The sequence below is a fragment of the Apodemus sylvaticus genome, chromosome 10 (genome assembly GCF_947179515.1).
Source record: "Apodemus sylvaticus chromosome 10, mApoSyl1.1, whole genome shotgun sequence".
Taxonomy (NCBI): domain Eukaryota; kingdom Metazoa; phylum Chordata; class Mammalia; order Rodentia; family Muridae; genus Apodemus; species Apodemus sylvaticus.
The window spans coordinates 2,626,173-2,649,852 of NC_067481.1; the positions used below are offsets into that span (position 1 = coordinate 2,626,173).

At 48.2% G+C, this 23,680-nt stretch overlaps 1 protein-coding gene across 1 annotated transcript in view; it reads right to left on the bottom strand.

Annotated features, from left to right (window-relative positions):
* The window catches only part of Rptor (regulatory associated protein of MTOR complex 1), a 291,246-nt gene that overhangs the window by 54,202 nt on the left and 213,364 nt on the right, over positions 1-23,680 (bottom strand). The window contains exons 12-14 of the mRNA XM_052197679.1: positions 23,101-23,184; positions 21,560-21,670; positions 1,964-2,038 (exon numbers count right to left, since the gene is read on the bottom strand). Of these exons, the coding sequence (XP_052053639.1) occupies positions 1,964-2,038; positions 21,560-21,670; positions 23,101-23,184 (270 nt within the window). The remainder of the gene's footprint in view (positions 1-1,963; positions 2,039-21,559; positions 21,671-23,100; positions 23,185-23,680) is intronic.

Here is a 23,680-nt window from a genome sequence, read left to right on the forward strand (position 1 = left end):
CTTCATCCGTGCTCATGTGGAGCCTGCATGGATTCTCTTCCTGGCTGTGTGTGCCCTGTGAGGCGTCACCTCCCGAGTTTTAAATGTGGGAGGGACATTTCTTACACTCTAGCTTGTTCTCCCTCTCCCTACAAAGTCTGTCTATTTAAAACAACTGTCATTTTTAAGTAGAGGTTAAAAGGCAGATTTTATTTTCTTTTTCATTTTTTAAAAGATTTATTTATTATTATTATATATAAGCACACTGTAGCTGTCTTCAGACACTCCAGAAGAGGGCGTCAGAACTCACTACAGATGTTTGTGAGCCACACTGTGGTTGCTGGGATTTGAACTCAGGACCTTCAGAAGAGCAGTCAGTGCTCTTAACTGCTGAGCCATCTCTCCAGTCCCCAGATTTTATTTTCTTACAGCAGGCAGAAAGCTGTTTCTGAAGCAGACATAGTGGTTAACAGGCATGATTAAACCACACTGCCTTATCCAGCCATCTACAATGTTCGGATGCGTGTGTCTCAGAGACTGTTCCTGGAGTCCCTTTGGCTCTTCTGTAGGGATGCTAGTTCTCTTGTGCACCGATGCAGTGGCATCCTTCCTTCTGGGGTGCTCCCTGGTTCTAGGGTAGGAACTCTACAGGAAAGCTTTGTATCTGCACCTTCAGGACCGCAGACTTGAGGTCAGATGTGGTTTTCACAGAATTTTTTTGGTTTTCGCTGCTGGCCGAGGCCTCTGTTCCTTTAGTAGCCACTGCTTTCTCTGCAGAGCTCACAGTTGGTCAGCGTCTCAGAAGACAAGCTCGAGAGTCCTCATTAACGAGGAAGGACAGGCAGACCCTGCAGGCCCTGGTGTGATGTCTCTCTTGGTAGTGCTGCCTGTTCATGGCCTTATATCCCATGCAGAGTCTGTGACACGCATGCTGTTCTGAGGTCACTGTAGTGGCAAGGACCACTGCCCACCAGAACCCGTGGGGGTCTTCCCCTTCTCTGGCATGTGATGGTTTCCTCCTCTCAGATCTGAGTAAAGGGTGTGGCTGCCAGGCCAGATCAGCCAGCTTAGAACTTTCGATTCCTTTAGTTGTATTCTTCCTTCCTCTGAAGGGAAGGCAAAGGCTTTTTTCCAAACTGTGGATAAACTTCAAGCCTACGCTGCCTATGACAGTGTATATACCTCTTAGGTAAAGCACACAAGCACCGCTCACCCATCACACACCAGTCCTGCTTACAACTTGGCTGGCAGCTTTGTTCCTTCCTTCCTTTTTAAAAATCCTATCATTTCATTTAAAACACACACACAAAATCAGCCAGAGAAGAATTTACATATAAAAGTTCCTTTTACAGGCGCCACCTCAGAGCACAGTATGTGTCTGTACCTGAACATTCTGGCAATGTGAGCCATGGGAGAGAGAGAGAGAGAGAGAGAGAGAGAGACCGACCGAGGGGGTGCTCTGTGTACACTACTCTGCGCAAAACTGGGGGGAGGGAAAGGAGGCGGGAGGAACTGAAGAGACCAGTGACATGACATTATGAGAAAACTACCATATACTCTATAGTCATGCTAACTTTTAAAAACAGTTTAGCATGTATGAAATTCAAACTTTCCATCTCCTTCTTCCTTCAGTAAAATCTGTCAGCATCTTGTCTGTTAAGGGGCCTTCAGGTCCCACAAGCACCATACTGTATACACACAAGGATTCATTCATCCATCGTCTGCCCAGGGTGCAGGCTTTAGGTAATGTGATGCCACGGCTAGGCAGAGATGTGCAATGGCAGCTCGCCGCTCGCATAGGAAGACCAGATTCTCAGGCAGGGCAGGAGGAAACAGAGCAGTGTGCAGTGTGGGCAGCAAGTGGCTACCCATGTATAGCTCTGTAGAGACCTCGCTACCTGCCCCTCAGTGAGGAACGGCAACCCCTGGTGTGCCCTGGAGACAATGCCATGCTGGGGGAGAGAGAAGTGTGCTCTGTGCTTACTGGCATGTATGGGTCTGCCAAGACGGACAGGAAGTACTTGTGGCCGTTGTCCTTCACGAGGTCAGCCTGGCATGACTGGAGGGAAAGGAGACAAAAGAGAGGTTGTTAGTGCAGGAACCAGGGGGCTGTGTCATGGCTTCTCATGCCAACACGCCGGGAATATGTCATTACTGTGCATCTTTTCTTACAAGGCCAGTTTTCACTTGGGAAAAAGCTCTAGTTCGTGCCCATGGAGAAAAGGCTGGAAATCTGCAACTCTTAAGAGCACACCCTTTCTCTAGAAAGCAGCCCTGGATACGAGGGCTGGCGGCGAGGCTAGGACTGTGGCCTTGCCCTGTCTGTGCTCAGCCTGCTGGCCTTCCTCTCGGGCTCCCAGCCTGGCAGAAGGGAAGATATTCTGATAGTGTAAATTTATTTTATTATTTCTATGTATGAGTATTTTGTTTGTTTGTTTGTATGTATGTATGTATGTATGTATGTACGTATGTACGTATGTATGTATGTATAGCATATGTGCTTGGTGCCTGAGGTAGTCAGAAGAGGGCATTGGATGCCCTGGGATTGGAGTTATAGCCACCATGTGGATACTGGGAATTGAACCTGGGTTCTCTGCAAGAGCAAGTGCTCTTAACCACGGAGCCAACTCTTTAGATACAGAAATGCAGTTATTCTAAAGCGAAACTTGTGTCTCTCAATCGGACAGTTGAAACAATGGACTCATCAAGGCAGGACTTTTCCTGGGAATCTCATGCTGCAGGAAGGAAAAGGCACTGGCCGGCCAGAGGGGCTGCCTGTGTCCAGAGTTCACAGATTGGACAGGCCAAGCCAGATACTGGCGGGCCAGAAGGGGGTGGGACCCCAGACCCCAGCTTACTGGATGGCTTTGAGGTGCATAGCCCTTGCCTTCTGTTCACTTTAATCTCACTTCTGGTCCCTGAAGATGGAGTGGGGTGTGTGTGTCTGTGTGTGTGTGTGTGTCTCGGAAGGATTCTTTGTGTCCCTCCTCTCAATGTGGCCACACTTAATAAATCTATTTCTGCTCTCTACTTGTAATTTGACTTTGTGTGGGGTGGGGTGGGGTGGGCTGGGGATTGAGACAGGGTTTCTCTGTGTAGCCTTGGCTATCCTGGAACTGTGTAGATCACGCTGGTCTCAAACTCAGATCTGTCTGCCTCTGCCTCCTGACTGCTGCAATTAAGGCAGGTGCCATTGGCTTTCTGAGGATGGGTGGCTGGACCTGACGCAGGGCACAGGTTGTGGCTCCAAAGTTGAGTAACACTACTGGGTCCTGCCCTGCTCTCAGATCTTTCCCTTCTTATACCCCCAACTTTTTCTTAAGTCCCTATTATCTCATGCTCTTGGTGTCTTTTAGGGTCTCCATTTTTTGCTGAGACTTAAAAAAAAAAAAGATGCATTTTATTTATGTGAGTTCACTGTAGCTGTCTTCAGACACACCAGAAGAGGGCGCCAGATCCCAGTACAGATGGGTGTGAGCCACCATGTAGTTGCTGGGATTTGAACTCAGGACCTCTGGAAGAGCAGTCGGTGCTCTTAACTGCTGAGCCGTCTCTCCAGCCCTGCTGAGATCTCTTTTTTTCCCCCTCAGACTCCCCGTTTCTTCTCAGGACCCTCCGACCTCAGCCTCTTCTCTTCCTCTGAGACGTCCTTCCTCAGAGCCCTCTCTCCCCCCTTCCTCGTGTTTCCTGCTGCTTCTCAGGCCCCTCACCCCCACCCAGTTGCCTTCCACACGAGGTTACCTGACAGCATTCCTGTTTCTGCGGTGTGGGTACCTGATGAAGCTCTTGGGGATTTTGTCTGGATTCAAGCCATTATGATGAATATCATAACAGAGGCCTCCTAGAGACCTGCCCTCCTAAGCAAAAATAGAGCGCTAGGCCTCAAGGTGTAATTTAAGGGCTAAAGAAGCCACCAGAGATGCAGCCCTTCTAACTCAGTTGACCCCTTCCTGGGAATACATTCTACCTGTGTGGCCCCCCATGCCATGTGCCACACACCAGGGACCCTGCCTATGCAGAACACGGGCTCTGTTCTAGCGATAGAGATAGTCAAGCTGTGTCATCAATGGCGACGGAAAACAGTGGGGTGACAGTTGTGCTGTGCAGTGGTGCAACCTGAGAAGCCGCAGGGAGCTGCAGGGTGGGGATGGCGCATGCTCTCTGGATGGTAATAAAGCAGAGTGGCCGAGGAGAGACAGAGAGGGAAGGATGGGAAGAAGAAGGGATGGAAGGCAAACAGGCCAGTACTGGAATGTGGCACCAGTGGGAAGAGCCAGGTGACTGGGTGCTAGGAGGAGCTGAAGAGGCAGCAGAAGCCAAGAGTGAGGGACACTGCAACCTGACCCACGCCCACGGTCAGCTGTCAGCAACACGTTCGATTGTGATTGCTAATTTGACGGGAGCTGGAATTATAGGAGACTACCATGTGGCAGATCTTCAAGGGAGTTAGAAGTTGGGCTAACTGGGGTAGGAAGACCCTTCCCTAACATGGCGTCATCTTGTCGACTGGGGTCTTAGATCACAGAAGGACTGAGTAGAGCAGCCCTTTCCTCTTCCTCTGCTTCTCACTCAGCCTCGGGATCCAGCTGACACGCCACCATGAACTGTGCCCGGGAACCTGAGTGCAGACAGACTTTTGCAAGTACATCATCACAGCAGTAAAGAAAGCAACAGATGTAGGCGATGCCCTGGCTAGGCGCAGAGGCTGTGAGTCGCAGAGACACGAGAAAAGGAAGGCACGGAAAGGCAGGGGTGCTTACTGCCTACTCACTCCCTGAAGAGGTGGGGTGCACAGGTAGATGGGCAGGGCACTCAGGTAGAACCATTCAGGAAGAAGGTGAGTCCAGATACCTCGTGAGCCAGACCGGAGCCGACTTCACATTGGGACTGATGGTGCGAAAGCTCTAAGGTAAGCGAGGAGGCTGAGACTGAGGCCTCAGCCCAGCTGGAAGGTGAAAGAGGCTGCTCACAGCTTGAGGTGTGGCCACCATGGCAGCTGTGAGGGGCATGGCCTCCGTTCTCTGCTTGAGTGACACAAAGGTGAAGCAGTGGAGTCATGTGACTCACAAATGAAGGTACTGTGGCGAGAGATGCTAAGGCCATCTGGGACCAGCACCCAGGGTAATGTGCCTGCCACCCTCTCACCAGCTCCCAAAAGCTCTGCTCTAGGCTCAGAGACTCTCAAGGAACCCAGACTGGGACTTAAACACTGAGGCTAAGAAAGGAATGTCACACCCTGCTTTAGGACCGCCTGACTTTCCTGAGTGGTACAGGTCCTGGGCCCTTCTCAGAGGCAGGTGGCCTCCACATAGCCTCTGTTGGGTTCTCAGTGTGAACACTCTGCATGACCTTCCTTGTTTCAGGGGTGTAGAAGAACTCATGGCGGCAAGGTGAGGGTGATGAGCTAGTTTGTCAGGTGGACACTGGCCGGGCTCTGAAAGGTGTAATTTAGACAAGATGGAGAAGGCTGGCTCAGACTGCAGACTTTGACCCCAGTTTCTGCTCACCAAGCCACACACTTTACCCATTTCCCTGCTTTAGTGGTGGCAGCTAACAAACAAGCTGGAAGTCTCCACCTGCCATGCAGGCCTGGCCCCCAGGGCTGCAGACTGCCCATGTCTGCAGCAGTGGAAGATATTTCTCCAATATAGCTCAGGAGAAAAGATTCCTTTCTTTGTTTCCAAATCAGAGCTCTGACAAGTCAAATCAAAGCCCACACGTTTACAGGAAACTCCTTAAGCGCAGCTCATCTGAGAGTAATAAACTGTCATTAATTCATATCCTTCTAATTCTGAGTGTGAGCCTCCCAAGTCAGAAGATCTGAAATGATCACTTTAATAAGCCTTCAAAAACGGAGTCTGGTGATTATGAGGCATATATTAAAAAGATTTCTGTTTTGATAAGCCTGTCAGGCTACTGCAGGCGACAGTCATGGCTGTTCCTCACATGTCTGCTTTTACTGCCAGTGACCACAGGTGCCAGTGTACACTGGTTTCTGCTGCATGGAGAGTGGCTCTCACCAGTAGCTCCACTTGCGAATTCCCTTGACCTGCTTTCTCTGAGTTCTAGGCCAGCAGCCTCAGTGAGTTGGAAAGAAGGCAAGGCTACTACAGCCCAGCAGAGAAGGGAAGCCAGTGACAGGTCACTATGGAAATACAGGCTCTGTGAAGAGGCGGGGGCACCAAACATGGCCACACTGTTAAAGTCAAGATCTTGCTAAGCAGTGCTTTCCCCAGACCAGGAACAATGATGACATATTAAGGCTAGAGAAAGAAGGAAGGGAAAGGCGGGGCAGAAAAAATGAGGTTTTTCTTGGTGGGCTGCTTCTATTATAATGAAACCCACTCCGACTCCCATAAGTCTGTGTCTCAGGACTTGACCTGATGTAGGAAAGGAAGATGAGAGAGACCAGAGGTGAAGCAGCTGCAAGTCTGACAGCACAGCTGCAATACTGACTGTATAGCTGCAGCTGCAAACAGCACCACCAAGGAACAAGTCCAGAACGTTCAAGAGAAGGGGATCCTGGCCTGACTTTACTTCAGAAGACCAAAAAGTATTAAGAAGTGAAATCCATGCTTGACAGGGGAGGTGTGGGGCAGCATAAGGCCACCCATGAGATTCTATCTATGAAGGCCGTGCCTGTGCCTTCAGGGTGAGCGGAGCACTCACTGCAGGGAGTTGGCAGTGGCTCAGCCATGACTCAGTTTCTTCCTTTTCACAAGAAGCAGGAATGACATTTGATAGGGAAGAAGTTTCCAGATGAGAAAGCTGTATACCTGAGCATAACATTGTCCGCCCCTGGAAGTGGAGCACGACAGGGGGTTCACTGTTCTTCAGGATGCAGTACAATACCTAGCAAGAGGCCTGAGCTGTGCAGTCCCACAGCTGAAACCTGACATGTCTGCTTTCCCAGCGGCCCAGTGATGGTGGTGTGCACTGTCACTTTCCAAATGGGGTTCATTACTTTAAATGCTGAAAATCCTGTGTGCTATACTATTCAATGCCCACAGTGTAAGGTGACCCTGCAGTGGTTGTGAAAGGCACCCGTGTGTCCTTCTTCCAACTTTTAGACTTGCCTTTCCCCCTCCCACCCACATCATAAAATCCATGGTACCATTAAGGTTAAAAAAACAAAATTCTATGGAAAGATAAACCAAGCAGAGTTCCCGCCACTGTGTGCTCAGTTTTGTTTCTCACATGTGTTTTTGCTATAGATGTATAAATAAATGTGAATTTACACTCTTACCAACTTTCCTAAACCAAAGGCACTACCATGCCAGGACACTGGAGTCTTGCTTTTTGTTTTTTCTCTAAGATTTTTCTTTTTCTTTTTCTTTTCTTTTTTTCCTGAGACAGGGTTTCTCTGTGTAGCCCTGACTGTCCTGGAACTCACTCTGTAGACCAGGCTGGCCTCGAACTCAGAAATCTGCCTGCCTCTGCCTCCCAAGTGCTGGGATTAAAGGCGTGTGCCACCACCATCCAGTGTCAAAGATTTTTCTTTTTTTTCCTTTTCTTTTTTCTCTTCTCTTCTCTTTTCTTCTCTCTCTGTCTCTGTCTCTCTCTTTCAGAGACAGGGTTTCTCTGTGTAGCCCTGGCTGTCCTGAACTCACTTTGTAGACCAGGCTGGCCTCGAACTAAGGAATCCACCTGCCTCTGCCTCCCAAGTGCTGGGATTACAGGCGTGCACCACCACTGCCTGGCAAGATTTTTGTTACAAGATGCACAATAAAAAGACAAGGAAAAGTATGTAGCTATGGGAAGGGAAATGGATGCTGGTGAAGCCCCTGCCAGCGGAGCTCAAGAACTCTGCATGGTTCCCAGCATGTGCTACACAGGTTGCCAACACAGGACAATACTGTTGCTACAGAGATATCAGTGTGGATATTCAAATGGCAGCAGAGCCTGCCAGAGGTCAAGCACTAAATGGACTTCTCAGAGTCTTCTAGGAGCCTCATGGGAACCTACTACAACGAAAGCTCCATCATACCCGTCTTGTGCAACCCTGAGATCTGAATGGTTTTATCTTGTCAGATTACAACCCTGGCCAGGATCTGGGGCATGCATTGTCCCACTTACCAAAATGACACAAAGAAAAGAAGGTTTCTTAGCAACTCTTTGAGCTGTGGCTTGGCCACTGCTGAGACACAGGTCTTACTAATTTCCTAGGTACTTTTCTTCCTATTAAACTAGTGTTTAAACACATGTTAAAAACGTGTTCTGAATAAGGCCCGACTCTGTTTCACACTGGCTCACCCACAATCTCTTTTCTGCGGCTAAGTCAAGGACCGGCTTTACCTGAGTGGAGGTCGCCGACAGGACTCCTTCCTCAGGCTGCTAGCAGCAGAGCTGGCCTGTCTCTTGCTGTCCCACGTGTATCTATAGGGTATACGGCAATGATATGATCTCACACCCTTGTTTTTCTTATGGAGGGCTCCTTGCTCTTTTTACAGTTCCTGAGAACATCCCTGCAGGTGCCCTTAGCACTGTGGACCTAACCAACCTCACTGTGCACTTAGGAGAAACAGCAACCTACTATTATCCAGATCTGGGCACCGTGTGCGTGTGCGCGTGTGTGAGAGAGAGAGAGAGTGAGATGGCTATCATCTGTCATGAGAGTTCTAGGAACTGAACTTAGGTCCTCTGTAACAGCAGCAAAGGTGGGTCAGCCCGCATCAACTTCTCAGGGAGCTGCTGCTTCCAGTCTGACTGCTTGCCCACTGAACTAGAAGCCTGGCACGGCCCTGCAGCTGCATGGTTAGCTGTGGTCTAGGACAGGCTCTCTCCCACTCTTCTTCCTAGCCAGGGCTCCCTGCCTCTTATTTCTCCACATGAAGCTTAGATTGTGTCTAGTTCCAGAAAAAAAAAACCTGTTGGTAATTTTACTAGGATTATATTAAAGTTATAAATTAGCTGGGAGAACACTGACATTTTTATGACACAGAATCCTACTGCAAGAGAGCAGGGTGTGTTCTTATCTGCTGAAGGTGACTGTGTGTCTCTCAGGAATGGTTTAAGGTATTGTTTGTGGCGGCTTTCCCCATCTCACGGTAGATTATTCCTGGATTTATGACCCTACCACACACAGGCTGCTCTTCCCGTCTAATCTTCTAGCTGTTGTTACTCCAGCTTCTGTATTAAGGCTTCTATCTCACTAAGTCCTTCTATTGATATTAATAGAACCTTTGGGTTTTCTAGACATAAACTTACCCTACCACACACAGAATTGGGGCTGAAAGTCACTTGCTTCCTAGAACTCAGTTCAATGCCTTGAATGACTTCAGTTATGTAGGCCTAACCTGGTCTCTGAGGGCCCCACAGAGCAAGGTTGGTGGCCCTGAGATCACAATCCTTCTTCTAAGACAGAATCTTGCTCTGCAGCCCTGGCTGGCCTGGAACTAACTAAGTCGAGCAGGCTGGTCTCAAACTCAGAATTTGCCACCTATCTACTGAGTGCTGGGATTAAAGATATGCCTAGGATGTCGTCGCTGTTGTTATTGTGTGCATTATGATGTACGTGTGAGCACACATGCATGGCATGCCTGTGGAGGTCAGAGGTCAACTCTGTAGAGTTGGTTCTCTTGCCCCACGTTTATGTGGGTGTCAGGGATTAAACTTGGGCTGCAGGCTTGTCCAGGAAGCACTGAGCCATCTTACCAGCCTTCACAATTATTCCCAGTTTTTGGTCAGAGGTGACAACTGCATCCTTTCAAGGACATCTATCCTGTCCTCCTCTTCCTTGACCACTGGGGATTCCAGCTGCTGTCCCAGTCCCCGCTCCACCTCTGACTGCAGTGGCTTTGTTTGCTGCTACTCAGCCTCTCCCATGGGGAGGAGCGCTGAGTCTCCCAGGCTCCGCCTTCCAGTCCAGGCCAGAAAGCTCTCCTTTCTGCATAGCCTGGCTGATGGCACAGTGTGGGGCTGGCCATCTGTACTTCCTATCTTCTTGGCTACACTCACAGGACAAGTACTCCATGTCACAAGTTGTTATAACCTCTGAGGCAGCACACCCTGACCACATGCGGAATGGTGATGTATGCTGCTCATGATATTTACCTGCACTGGGGAGAAACATCACCATGTAAAAACATACACAGCCATCGCTGAAAATACCTTCCTATGGTATTCTATTTTACCAGAGAGTGAGACAGCACCCAGAACCCATTTACACAGCACACAGATTTGCTGACTGGCTTGCACAAAACAAAGGTTTCTACAACACATATCCCTAACACTTCCCTTCCCTTCACTGGTTTTCTACAGACTATAACCTATACTCTAGTCATAATAGATCTTTGAAGCATGAAATTATATGAATGAGGTGGCAGGGAGATAGGAAAATATTTGTAAGTTTTTTTTCCTGTGAGCATGTTCCTGACTCCTGCTCACCAGCTATGACTCTCGGTGACAGGGAGGGAGACTCTGCCCAGTCAGAGTGAGGAGACTGCCTTCATCTGAAAGACAGCTTCCGGGAACATGTCTTCCTCAGAGAAGAGAGACTAGAAAAACACAGATGTATAAAAACTGAAATCATTTCAAATACAGAGACTTAATAAAAGCCTGGCAGTTTGAATTAAAAATGTCCTTTAGCACTTGGTCCCTGGCTGACGGTGCTGTTGGGGAGGTCACAGAAGCTTCAGAAAGGGGAACCCTGGAGCAGGAGGAAATATGTCACTGGGGTGGGCTCTGAGCTTGCAGCCTTGCCCAGTTCTGGTCCGCTGTGTTTGATCCGTGTTTATGGTAGATGTGATCAGAGCCTCTGGTTCTGGCTCCCCTGCCACACCTCCCACTCCTCTCTGGAACTATGAACCAAAGTAAACTTTGTCTCCCTAAGTCTCTGCTGGCCCTGGGATTTAACCACAAAAGCAGAGTAAGATACAATGACAACAAAATAGCTAACACAAAGTCTGAGTAAATAATAAAACCAGCGACCACACCCACATCTGGGCCCTGAACAGAGCACAGGTGTAGAAGAGAGGAAGCAGTGTTCGCAGTAACAGCTGGGGCTGGGAAGTCACGACTTTGAAGGAAGAAACCTGCTAATACAAACAGCAGCAAACAGTGAGGCACCATGAGAAGGGCACTCACCTGCCTTTCATTCCAAGCCTGTTACTACCTAGCTGAGTCCTGAGAGAAACATGCAGAGCAACCCAACAACAGAAGGTGTGCAGAGCCAACGGGCCCTCCTCATGCTGCCATGTCATCAGAGGTACAGAGGGTTGTGGGAGAAATGTGGGGTTCATTTGTAGGAGTTGAAGCCCCAGCCTGGGGTGTTCCTCACGTAGGGAGTGGACAGAGAGCCTGAGGTGAGATGGTCACTGGGATGGTGCAGTTAGGCACCAATACAGGTCTCACTGGTGCCCAGTAGGGTGCCTCAGACAGAGGAAACTGGGGTGTGGCTTATGGGAACAAAGTCCACTGTCACCTCAGGTTTCTGTAAACCTAGAGCCGTCCCCCAAGCAAAGCCTAGCAGGCTGGTGACTGGACAGAAGAGTGGGATGAGGGGGAGCCAGTCTGCATTCCTCCCAGAGCAGCCCACAGGGGCCAGCAGAACTGTGTGGATGCTCCACAGTGCCTGACCCACTGGGAAGAGGCTGCCATAGAACTCTCTTTCTGCTGAGCTCTGTAGATGTGAAGAGGAGCAAGGGAGGTTAGATACCTGATCAGATTTACTCAGAGAAAAATCAGTTTGCAGAGGAAACAGTAGACACTGAGAAACTGCAAAGGATAGACAAGTCGTAGGGGCTGAAGAAAAAAAAAAATCCCACCTCCTTCCCCACTGTCTTTGTCCATGGAAGCCCTTCCTGTGGATTGCCCATGTGCACACAGGGTATGCCTACTTGTATGCCCGACTTTGAATTATCCCATCAATACCAACTCAGTGTTTTCCCACATTCCTTGACATTATGCCCTTGATGTCCCCCAGTGGTGCTATAAATAAAACTTTATTAACTGTAATTTGGAAGGTCTGCCTGAATTGCACATTAATTCTGTCTATGAAAAAACTCTCAATTAGCTGGAACCCAGCTTACCCCAGTCCTTAATTAACTGCCTCCCTCCCTTATTCTTGTTAATTAGCAGAGAGACAGATGATAACCACAACTTGGGAAACTTGTGGTTAAACCAAGCAGGCATGTCCTTTCTCACACTTGGATCTTAGCTTCAAGTTTTTATGGTTGTGTGTTTAATTTGGAGTGTCAGGAACCCAGAAAGACCCCACAAGATGGGGAGTGAACAAGCCCTTAGGGGGTAGAGGGACAAAGAATACATATTATATAACAGCATAGGGAATACTAACCACTCTAACCTCAACCTAACATTGACTTCTGACCTCTGCACACATGTACACCCTGCCCCAAAATGTTGCTAAGAAAAAGGACATTTTCTTCCATAACCATGAATCCATTCTCTGTGAATCCTCAGGGGCAGTACTGTGCTCATATTCAACTGTATATCACCGCCTCTGGCTTTAGCCTAGAGTCAGTTCCAGGGCAGTGTTAGGTCACCTTGAAGCAGTCTTAATGAAGAATAGCAAGCCCACTTTCTGACTGAAAATCAAGGTGCAAACAGTATAGGTCACTGTCAAAATCTGAATCAAGGGGCTATGAGATGCCATGACATGACTTATAGCTCAGAACCCAAAAACCTAGGCACATGTGTACTGTGAGGATGTGAGGCCATCACCACTGAGGCAGAATCTAGCCCTTGCATGTTTGTGTCCTGTGTAAATTCTGCCCTTTCTTCAGCTGCCCCAATAGCTGATCTGCCTACCCTGACAAGCCCATACCTGCAGTTTGAAACACACGGAGCCACAGAGTACACCACTGCATTACTGGCGGCTGTCAAGTGGCACTGCTTTGTTTGTTTTTGTTTGGATTTTTTTTTCAAGACAGGGTTTCTCTATATAGCCCTGGCTGTCCTGGAACTCACTCTGTAGACCAGGCTGGCCTCGAACTTGGAAATTCTCCTGTCTCTGCCTCCCAGAGTGCTAGGATTACAGGCGTGCGCTCAGCTGCTTTGTTTTTAAGGCGCTGGTCAGCATGTATGGAAAAGCTCACATAGTCACCTCTGAATATCCACTTGGACTACTTTCAGCTTCAAACTATTAGAAGAGAGCTTGGTGTGGAGGCCTGCTCCTGTGACACAGTCCCTGAGAGACTGAAGACTGTAACAGTCTCAATGCCAGCTCCCAGCTTCCAAGAGAGCCACTCTAAATGTCATGATACAAGCATGTATGACAAGTGAGAACTCAGAACAGAGCTGCTGGACAGGTACCTGAGCCCCGGCTTTAGGGTTAGGGGACATGACAGAGAACTGATGCTGCAGGCTGTCCTCTCACCTTAAATACACATGCTTGACAATTTGAAAGGGTTCTGTACCATGCAGAAGAATGACTTGAAACTACTTTTCTAACCTGTGGTATGTCTGATCACATTAATGTCGTCTGCAGAGAGAAGATACTTTCATCTTGATAAAGACCATTCATTAAGTTACTTTGTGGTTTTGCATGAAAAAAAAAACCCTCAGCTTCAGCGGCTGATACTTTCCTCTTATGCATCAGAAGTTTTATAGTATTGACTTTTACGGTTGGTCTCAGATCCATTTTTTTTCTTTTGTATAGAGTTTATTCAGGGCAGAGGATGAGAGAGGGTGGAGGCAGAGAGAGGGAGAGAGTAGAGAAGTGGAGGCCGGCCATGACGATGTGGAGAGAGGGCGGGGAGGGGAGGGGAGCCCAAGAGGGGCAGAAAGAGGTGAATGCGGTGAGGTCAGAGGGTCCTAGGATCCACTGATGTAATTTTTTAATATGGCTCACTCCTCAGCACAGGGATGTCCAACTATTGAAAAGACTCCGTTCTCCACCAGCTTGCTTCTGAGCCTTTGTTGGACACTGACCGTGTTCTCCATATGCAGGTGTGCTTTACTCTTCTTTGAGGAGGCCACACTAGCTTCTCAGGACTATGGCTTTACAGTCAAGTCTTGTATCTAAGTAGTTACAGAAATACAGAAGATCGTTTTGATCATTGTGGGCCTTTTGCCCATTTCCATATGAATTTGGAGTCTGAGTCTTGGACATGTGACTGTTTGCTGCTGATTTAGGTGTTTCCCAGTTCCCTGGATTTGCAGGATATATGTAGATCTTTTATTATCTTTTGTCAGAATTTTCTGTAATTTCACATGGTTTATGAATTTTTGACATCTTTAATTTCAATAAATAATTGACTAGTAATATTAAGACATAAATTGATTTTTCTGACTGATCTTATAACCAACAAACTTAGTAATATTCTTAAAAGTTCTGCAGAAGCTTAAAAAATATTCAATCAGATTATCTATTTGCTCATGGTGACTGAACACAAAGCCAACCTAGAAGCCATCTCTTCTTCATGCTGCCAGGGATTCCCAAGGCTACAATGAGGGCGAGCAGTGAGAGCAGATTGTGGACTGACGTCCGAGTCCAGCATTTGTTTTATCACCGGCCATGTTGGCTGTAAATTCCTTGCAGGTAGGGCTTGCCAGAGCCAAGAAAGCTCCTTTCCATTACTAGCTTTTATTCTTTTTCTCATCATTATCTGTTTTTGTTTTTGTTTTTCAAACAGGGTTTCTCTGTGTGGTGCTGGCTGTCCTGGAACTCACTGTATAGACCAGGCTGGCCTCAGACTCGGAGATTTGCTGTCTCAGCCTCCTGAGTGCTGGGATCAAGGGCATTGCCCGAGTAAAGTTTTTTATTTATGTGTGTATGTGGTTTGTGTCCTTGGAGGCCAGAGAGGATGTCACATCCTCTAGGAGCTGGAGTCACAGATGCTAGGGAGTCACCTGATTTCCTGCTGGGAACCAGCTGAAAGTACTCCCTAAAATTCAGATTATGACTTTTTCCTCTGTTTAATATATCAGTACATTTACTTTTAACTGTTGTCTTAAGGGAAAGGGTTCATTTGGCTTACAATTTCAGGGTGCAATCTATCACCTGAAGCAGCCAATCACATTGCCATCAGGAAGTCACACTCTTCACACTGTACCCCAGTCACACTGGGGACCCAAGCCCCCAGAAGGGTGTAGCAGTGACAACTAATGTCCTGGAGACAATCCCTAGGGATGCCCATTGCCAGCTTGATGTAGAGGGCTCGACTGAGCCCCTCTTCCTTGTTGATTCTAGAGCAGCGGTTCTCAGCCTTCCTGATGTTGTTGATTCTAGAGCAGCGGTTCTCAGCCTTCCTGATGTTGTTGATTCTAGAGCAGCGGTTCTCAGCCTTCCTGATGTTGTTGATTCTAGAGCAGCGGTTCTCAGCCTTCCTGATGTTGCTGATTCTAGAGCAGCGGTTCTCAGCCTTCCTGATGTTAATTCTAGAGCAGCGGTTCTCAGCCTTCCGGATGTTGTTGATTCTAGAGCAGCGGTTCTCAGCCTTCCTCATGTTGTTGATTCTAGAGCAGCGGTTCTCAGCCTTCCTGATGTTGTTGATTCTAGAGCAGCGGTTCTCAGCCTTCCTCATGTTGTTGATTCTAGAGCAGCGGTTCTCAGCCTTCCTGATGTTGCGACCCTTTAACACAGTTCCTCATGTTATGGTGAGCCCAGCCATATGACTATTTTCATTGGTACTTCACAACTGTAATTTGTTACTGTTATAAAGGCTGGCCCTGATTCTGGAGCTCTCTGACTGAACTGCCTGAGCCATCAGTGCTGACACTAAGGATGCACTCTGCTTTTATGTGGACGCTGGGGGTCAGATTTATGTCATAGTGCTTTCAATGGTAACTTCAGAAACTGACCTATATCCCCAGCCTCACGCTGGTGTTCTAGTGAAATTTTCTATTTCGGATCTCTGTGTATTTGTGAGGAATTCTTATATTCTGTTTTTCTATTTTTTGTTTTGGTAACGGAGTATTACTTATCTCATGAAGCAATAGAGAAAGGGTGTACAGCTATCCATATGCCTCCTCCTTAATGTTTAGAAGAATTCTCCATGGAAACCATCTGGACTTGTGGTATTCTTTGATACAGAGCTACTGAGCTCATCTGTTTCGTCTTCAGCAAGTCTCCTGTGTCAGTGAGGAACATGGCTGTCTGTCAAGGTCATTCACAATATTTACCTCCCATCCTTTTAAAACTATCAGTGGTATCACCTGCTGCTCCAGGTTCTAGAATGTTCTCTATGTTTCCTTCCCAGTCTGGGTGATGGTTCCTCACTTACCAGTGAGCTTAACCAGCCAGGGCACAGACTCCAGGGGCTAGCCATGTCTCATTATCCTGTCTCTTCCATCTCCAGTTTCCCTATCTCCTGTGTTCTTCTCTCACTAATGTCCCAGGTAGAAGCTGAGGCCAGGATCATAGCACATACAGTGGGGTCCCTCTGTACCACCTAGCTGTGTTCCAAACACTATTTAGTTTTTATTTGACAGAAAAGAAATATTTTAAGATTCTTTGGAGGTCAGCCTGGTCCATGCAGTGAGTCCCTGTCCAACCACAGCTACCATAGTGAGAACCATCACAAAAACAAACAAACAAACAAACCTCCTCTTTGAAAAGCTTATGTAAAGGGTGATAGTTATAATCATGTGTATTCTATTAAATTCTACATATTTTATAATACTTTAGTTAATATGCTATTTATGATTATAGTAATATGTATCACATGTTTATCTTACACATTTTCTACTTTAATGCTTATTTAGGGACTGGAGAGAAGGCTTGCTTAGTCAGGTGCTTGTTACTACAAGAGCATGAGGACCTGAGCTCGGACCCCAGGCACCCACACAGTGTCTGGGCACAGCACTGTGCATGTGTGAGGAGGCCCTGTGCAGCCAATCGGTGAGTTTCAGGTTTAGTGTGATTGAAAAAAACCCACTCCATGTTGACATCTGGCCTCTGCATGTATGTACACACACACACAGGTTTAGAGTGCCACACCACTGCAGCTGTAGGCGCACTGTGAGTCAATGCCTCTAACTGGCTATGGAGCATGCTCAGCCTGGGAGGTAGCCTGGTACATGGGAGAACTCCCGTCCTGGTGGAGTATCCAGCCAGTAGACAGCTACATCTTCTCTCCACTATGGACACATCTTGTTCATTATCAAGGCAGCACTCAAGTCTCTACTGAAGCCCTGGCTGTGTTGGGGCTACACTCCTAACCCATCTCTTCTTTCCATGGGTCCTCACACGGCATTAGAGGACTTTCTTTACCACACAACACCGACTACAACTCAGCTCAGCACCTTCTTCAGCTCCATGAAGCATGGTTCAGCCTTCCAGGGTACTTTCAACATGCTTGTGTCTTTTTACTGAAAAAATACTTTTTGTAGGCACCACAGTGTCTCCTTATACTCTTCATCTACTCTACCCCCTGCATTAGTTACTCTCACCTAATCTAACTACCCCCTGCATTAGTTAGGGGAAGGGTATCTGGCTGGCTGGGCATTCTATCTTGGTGGAAGGCTATGCTGGTTGGAGCAGAAGAAAGAGAGCTCAGCTGGTTTTCTCCTCCCCCTTTCCTTTCGTCTGGGACTCCTCACCAGAGCACACTCTAGCCTACATCGAGGGCAGGTCTTTCATCCCCAGTTAAGCCTTTCTAGAAATATTTTTGAAGGTATACTCAAGGGTGTGCCTCACCACTCCCCTGGGTGTTTCTTTGGTTGTTTGAAAGGTCCTGGATATCCTGGAACTAGATATGCAGACCAAGATCCACCTGCCTCTGCCTTCTAGGTGCTGGATTAAGAACTGTCACCACCCCTGGCTCTAGGTAACACTTAATTCACTTAAACTGATAATCAAATTTAGCAACGAAGTGGCTGTGCTGCTCAGGCGTGCACACCTCAGTTACTGATGTCGCACAGCTCACAGCTACCTCACCCTTCCCTGGATTCCTGCCCACTCTCCTCCCTTCTGTCCACTGTACTATGTATATGTCTGTAAGATTTCATATTATCTTCCGTGCATTGTCATGATGGCTAGTTTTATGTCAATGATACACTAGCTAGAGTTATGTGAGAGGGAGCCTCAATTAAAAAAAAAAATGCTTGCATAAGATCAGTCTGCAGGTGAGCCTGTAGATTATTTTCTTAGTGATTGATTGGGGAGGGCACAGCCCATTGTGGGTGGTGCTATCCCTAGGCTGGTGGTCTTGGGTTCTATAAGAAAGCAAGCTGAACAAGGCAAATGAACAAGCCAGTAAGCAGCACCCCTCCATGGACTCTTCATTAGCTCCTGTCCCCAGGTTGTGGCTCTGTTTGAGTTCCTGTCCTGACTTCCTTCAGTGATGCACTAAGATGTGGCAGTGTTAGGACAATGAAACCCAGCCCCTTACCTCATCTTGCTTTTGGTGATGGTGTTTTATCACAGCAATAGTGATTGTAACTAAAACAGCTGTCTTTAACTCCTGTTTTGTCTTCAGGGTTATTTACAGAATGTTATCTATTTCTTCTTTGTGGGGTGCTAGAAAGGGAACCCAGGGCCCTGTCCCCTGGACAAGCCCCGTTCTATACCGTTAGCAGTCCAGATGCAGTCCACAGGCCAGTTCGAAGGATAAGAGCCAAGGAGGATCCCCTTAGTCTCTCCCCAACAATGCAGTTACCGTGAGTTCTCACTCCACATGCTGTCATTTCCAGGATACACTTTAATAAACCTTCAAAGGGAGCTTTCAGCGTTCGCACAGCACTCCCCCGAGTGCCCCTGCTGTCACGTGGCTTCAGTCTGATGCTGGGACTCCTCAAGGCATGTCTTGGTTTCTCTGGTTTGCTTCCATCTTTGAGACACTAAGCAGACAGACTTTTCTTCAGAGCTGAGATGTTGCTCTGTAGTCAGCTTTTCCATTCTCATGACTTGGCTATGAAGTCTCCTGAGGTCCTAAACTTTGCTTTTTCTTACTGATTGAACTGTTACAGCCATTTGGTCATGAGGTGTTGGTGGATCTTCCTCACAGTTCATGTAGCTGGGACGTGCTAAGCTTTCTAGATCTGCAGTTTGTAGTTTTCAATGAAACTAATAGCATTACTTCTTCAAAGATTTCTATGTCTCTTAAGGAGACAAATACAACATGTGGGACCCTTTGCAGTTGCTGCATGGCTCCATGATACTCCTTGGATTTCCAGAACTTTCCCTCCTCATGTAATCCCATCACTACTTTCTCCTGTGAGCAGAATTTACTGCTGAGCATCCTAATGTATTTCTCATGTCATACACTGTTGCTTTCATTTCTAGACACTTGTGTGATGACTTTTCTGATACTAGAGTCCTGTCCTTGTCTGCCAAACCTGACAACGGCAACTGCTTTGAATAGTTTCCCACGGATCCATTTTCTTCTCATTATAGCTTATTTCCTGGTTTGCCATGTGCCTGGTCACTTAACAGTGTTAAAGGCACCGGGAGTGACTCTGGGACTCAGAACAAAAGGCCTCTGCGGAGGCTTGCTCGCCCTGTCTTGAGGCAGCTCTCTCAGGCAGGTGTCCCTGTACTACGCAGTGCCTCTCAGTCAAAGGGCACGCTCCATTCTTTTTTTTTTTTTTTTCCGAGACAGGGTTTCTCTGTGTAGCCCTGGCTGTCCTGGAACTCACTCTGTAAACCAGGCTGGCCTCGAACTCAGAAATCTGCCTGCCTCTGCCTCCCAGAGTGCTGGGATTACAGGTGTGCGCCACCACCACCAGGCTAGGCACATCATTCTTTACACTGCTCTCCCCAGGGTCTTCTGCCCATACTTGTTTTTCAGACCTTTGTTATGTGTATCTCTGTACGCGCGTGTGTGGTTGCCATGTGGGTGTTGGAGGCAGAAGTGGGGTTCTGAGCCCTTGAAGCTGTAGTCACAGGTGGCTGTGAAGTATTTGATGTGGGCACTGAGAATCATTTTAGGAGGTTGATGTAGACTCTTCCTACACAATCCTTGTGCAATATGTACATACACACACACACACACACACACACACACACACACACACACACACACACACACACACAAATAGAAGCCCATTGAAGCCAAGCTGGAAACAGACTTGATTCTTCTATATCCCTAATGCTGTGGCCCTTTAGTACTGTCCCTCATGTTATGGTGACCCCCCAACCATAAAATTATGTTTGTTGCCACTCCATAACTGTAATTTTGCTACTATTACAAATTATAATATAAACATCTGATAAGCAAGATCTCTTAACACATGATCCTTTGAAAGGGTTGTTTCTCCCCAAATTCTCCACTGCCTCAAAAGCATGCCCAGAAGCATGACCAGCCCACACGGCTGGTCAATCTGCTCCCCACAGTCCCTGCCAAGCTGGTTCCAAGCCCATGTGGAACAGTCTGAAATCACAGGGCCCTTCCCTGTCATCCACAACATTCATCTTCGATGCCAGCACATCTGCCTGGATACCCTGCACCTGCTGTCCACATCTGCATACAAAGATCTCACAGGCCATGACAACTAGGTGGGTCAAATCCGGACCACTCAGGGGACCCGGCCTATCTTGTGCTACAGCTTTGTCCCAGGCTGACCAGGGTTTGACTGAGCTGCTGCCTCTCCTGGCTGCTGCTGGAATTGAGAATGGGCCTTCCTGAACCTACCTCAGCACCTCTCATTCAGGGAACTTCTTCCCCTTCCCCTCCTCCCATCAGCTACTGTAAACTGGGCCATTACAGAACCAGAGTTTATTTCTTAGAGTTCTCTGCCCCATAGCCTGCTACAAACAACCGAACGCTTTATCCGCTGCCATCTTCCCAGAACCCTGGACCTTTCTCCTGTTCCTTGCTTGCCTGAAGTGTTAGCCTCTAGCCCTTTGTCACAGCCCTGACCCATCCTCGCTGCCCCACTCACAGACCACTGTCCTGACTGTTCATTTTGTCATACTCATGACAGCGACTCCTGTTCCTGTAAAGTGTGACTCTGGCTCCACAATGGAATTTTTTTTAAAGCCATCTGTGCCTGTGTGCTCTAGCTGATAGTTGAGGTCAAGGAGAGGGACAGCGAACTTCTTTGCATTGTGGACCTTACACTCATAGCACAAAGCTATGAGAGTATAGGTACCATCTATCTTTGTAGGGGAGAAAAATGGTTGCAGGACCAGATGTGTCAACTGGCAGTGCCAGGGCTGGGAAGTCACCTGTAAAGGAGGGCCATTAAGGCTCTCCAGGGCTACAGGCAGGGCGGGTAAAGACAGGCAGCAGGCTCAGCCTGGGCGCAGTGCTAGCTTAGGGACAGGGAAAGAAGGGCACGGCCCAGCACAGCTCTGGGGAAGGGGAAGGCTGAGCTCAGAGCCACCTGCTGCTATTGTCAGAACACAGACAACAGCCTTAGGAATGATCAGGGTATAGTCAGAGTGCAGGTGTCGGGGACACACAGAAGGCAGACTGGTCATCTGGTGGCTGGCAGAGACTAGGGCTAGTTCGGTAACCAGAGGTGGATGTTGGGGAGAGTTTTACTCAATTCTGTAAGAGACGGCAGGGCAGGATGACAGCCACAGATTTCAGGCACACACATTCAGAAGGGCAGGGGAAACACTGGAGTAGCCAGCCCCGCCTAACACTGGGGCCACTGTCTGGTGGGGTGAGGCAGCTCAGGGCCCACGGCAGAGTGTGGCTTCCTACCAGCGAGGGTAAGGGAGGTTACTCACACTGTCCACAGCGAGGATTTTGGCCCAGATGAAGACAAGGAGTGGCCGCAGCTCTCGGGCCGAGCTCTGAAGCAGCTTCAGCACATAGGGGAAGATGCCCACCGACAGGGCCTGCAGGTAAGAGAGTCAGCATAGGTGTGAGGCCCCTCTCCACGGCTGCTGGCTTAGCTCACTTCTCAAGCTGCAGCATCACTGGCCTTTCCTCTGCAGGACCAAGCTGGAGGAACCACTGTTTGAGTCTTCTGTTCAATTTTAGACTGCTCTCTTCCCTCCTTCAATGTTATTCTTCCTATTTTTAGGCTTTTCTCCCTCCTCCTTCAAAGCTAGCCTGCAAACTGTCACTCTTTGTTGACAATATGTAATTATTAAGAACATGATGTGTGGTAGCCTGCTTAGTCCGAAGCACTCTGTGCAGGTCATTTCACTGTGTGTCACACACAGTGGACAGCTACTGTTTATAATGTGGAATAGATTTCTAATTGTTTCAATAGTACTGTTTTAAACTCCATTATTCAGTTTTCTGTAATAAGGTGTGTGTGTGCATACCTGTAGTTTGAAATGCTTATGGACACACAGGAAGCCAACCTCCTCTCCTTGTTTTCTGACGGTCTTGAACTAACCCTGGAGCTCGCTGATGAGACTAGATCTTCTGCCAATACTTTTTAAGGATCCATCTACCTGCCTCTGCCTCCGTCTGTGCTGGAGCTATGGCCGCTGGCCACGGTACCGGCTTTTATGTGGGCTGGGGTCGGAGCTCAGGCCCTTACACCTGCGCTTACCCACTGACCCAACTCTACCCCCCTTTTAAAAACTTATTATTTTATTTATTTACATTCCAAATGTTGCCTCCCTTCCTGGCCCCCCTCTAGGAGTTCTTCCCCCCTCTCCCCTCCCCTCTGCTTCTGAGAGGGTGCTCCCCCACCTACTGCCACCTCACCCTACTAGCACCCGCCTTCCCTGAGGCATCAAGTTTCTACAGGATTAAATGAGGTCAGACAAAGCAGTCCTCTGCTACACATGTAGTGGGGCCCGGGCAGCCGTGTGTGCTCTATGGTTGGTGGGAGTCATCTTTTTAGCCCCCATTTTAAACTTTTACTTGCAAACAAAGCCACATAAGCTCCGCCCGGTGCAGGCGCGGCTGGAGGCTCTGGAGGCTCTGAGCACCGTAGGCTACAGGCTCCCCAGCCTTTCTGATTTCCTCATGACACATCTGTTGGAAAGATGGATCACTGCTAGGTTCTACTTCTGTTCTGTAGAAAGAAGACCCAGAAGAACAGTTCCGAACTGTGCCTAAATCAGTGTGGATGGTGGTGGTGGGGAAAGACTTCTGGGAGAAAAGGTCATGGAAGTCGAGACTGTCTTTCCATCCGTCGAGAAGTCTAAACTAGAGGCGATCTAACAATGACAAATGTCCCAGAGCAGCAGGGAGCGAGGACACACCTGGCTGGCATGACTATGGCTGCTTCTGCTTTGGAGTTGAGACTGTCTCACTGAGTCTAATCTTGGCCTCCCTTCCCCTAGGTGAGGCAGAAGACACGCACCAAGCTCACCGCCCAAGGGCCCAAGTCCAAAAAGCGCCCCAGCAGGTCCAATGCTCTCAGCCGGTGCACCTGGCTCAGCAGCACCTGGAAAATCGAGAAAGATACTGAGCCACAGCAGAGTGACGCCTGACTGCCATCGTCTAAGAAAGCTCCAGGGTGAGATGGTGGCCTGGGAGGCGTCTGTGATACAATTCAATGGCTTTTTTTCTAGCTGATTTTTCTGCCTGATTCATGCTTTAGACAGGCTGAAAAAAAAAATACTTTATTACCAAGTAAAATATGCCGTCTGTACCAAGAACCAGTCTGAGCACTTCACTGTGCTCGGCAGGACTTCCCTCATGGTGGCTCTGCTCGCCGGGCAGCACACGCATCCCCACTGCCTCTGTCGATGAGATCATACACGGGGAGAACTGTTCCCCTCCTCTCTCCCAATGGAAGCACCATACGTCCTCCGTAGAAATGTGCATGGTTTGTTTAAATGGTTCCCCTAATGTTGGATGTCCCAGACATTGACAAATGTCCTAGTCTGTAACTTTTTCACAACTGTCTTCTCCAGAGGATAAATTGGAGAAGTGAAATC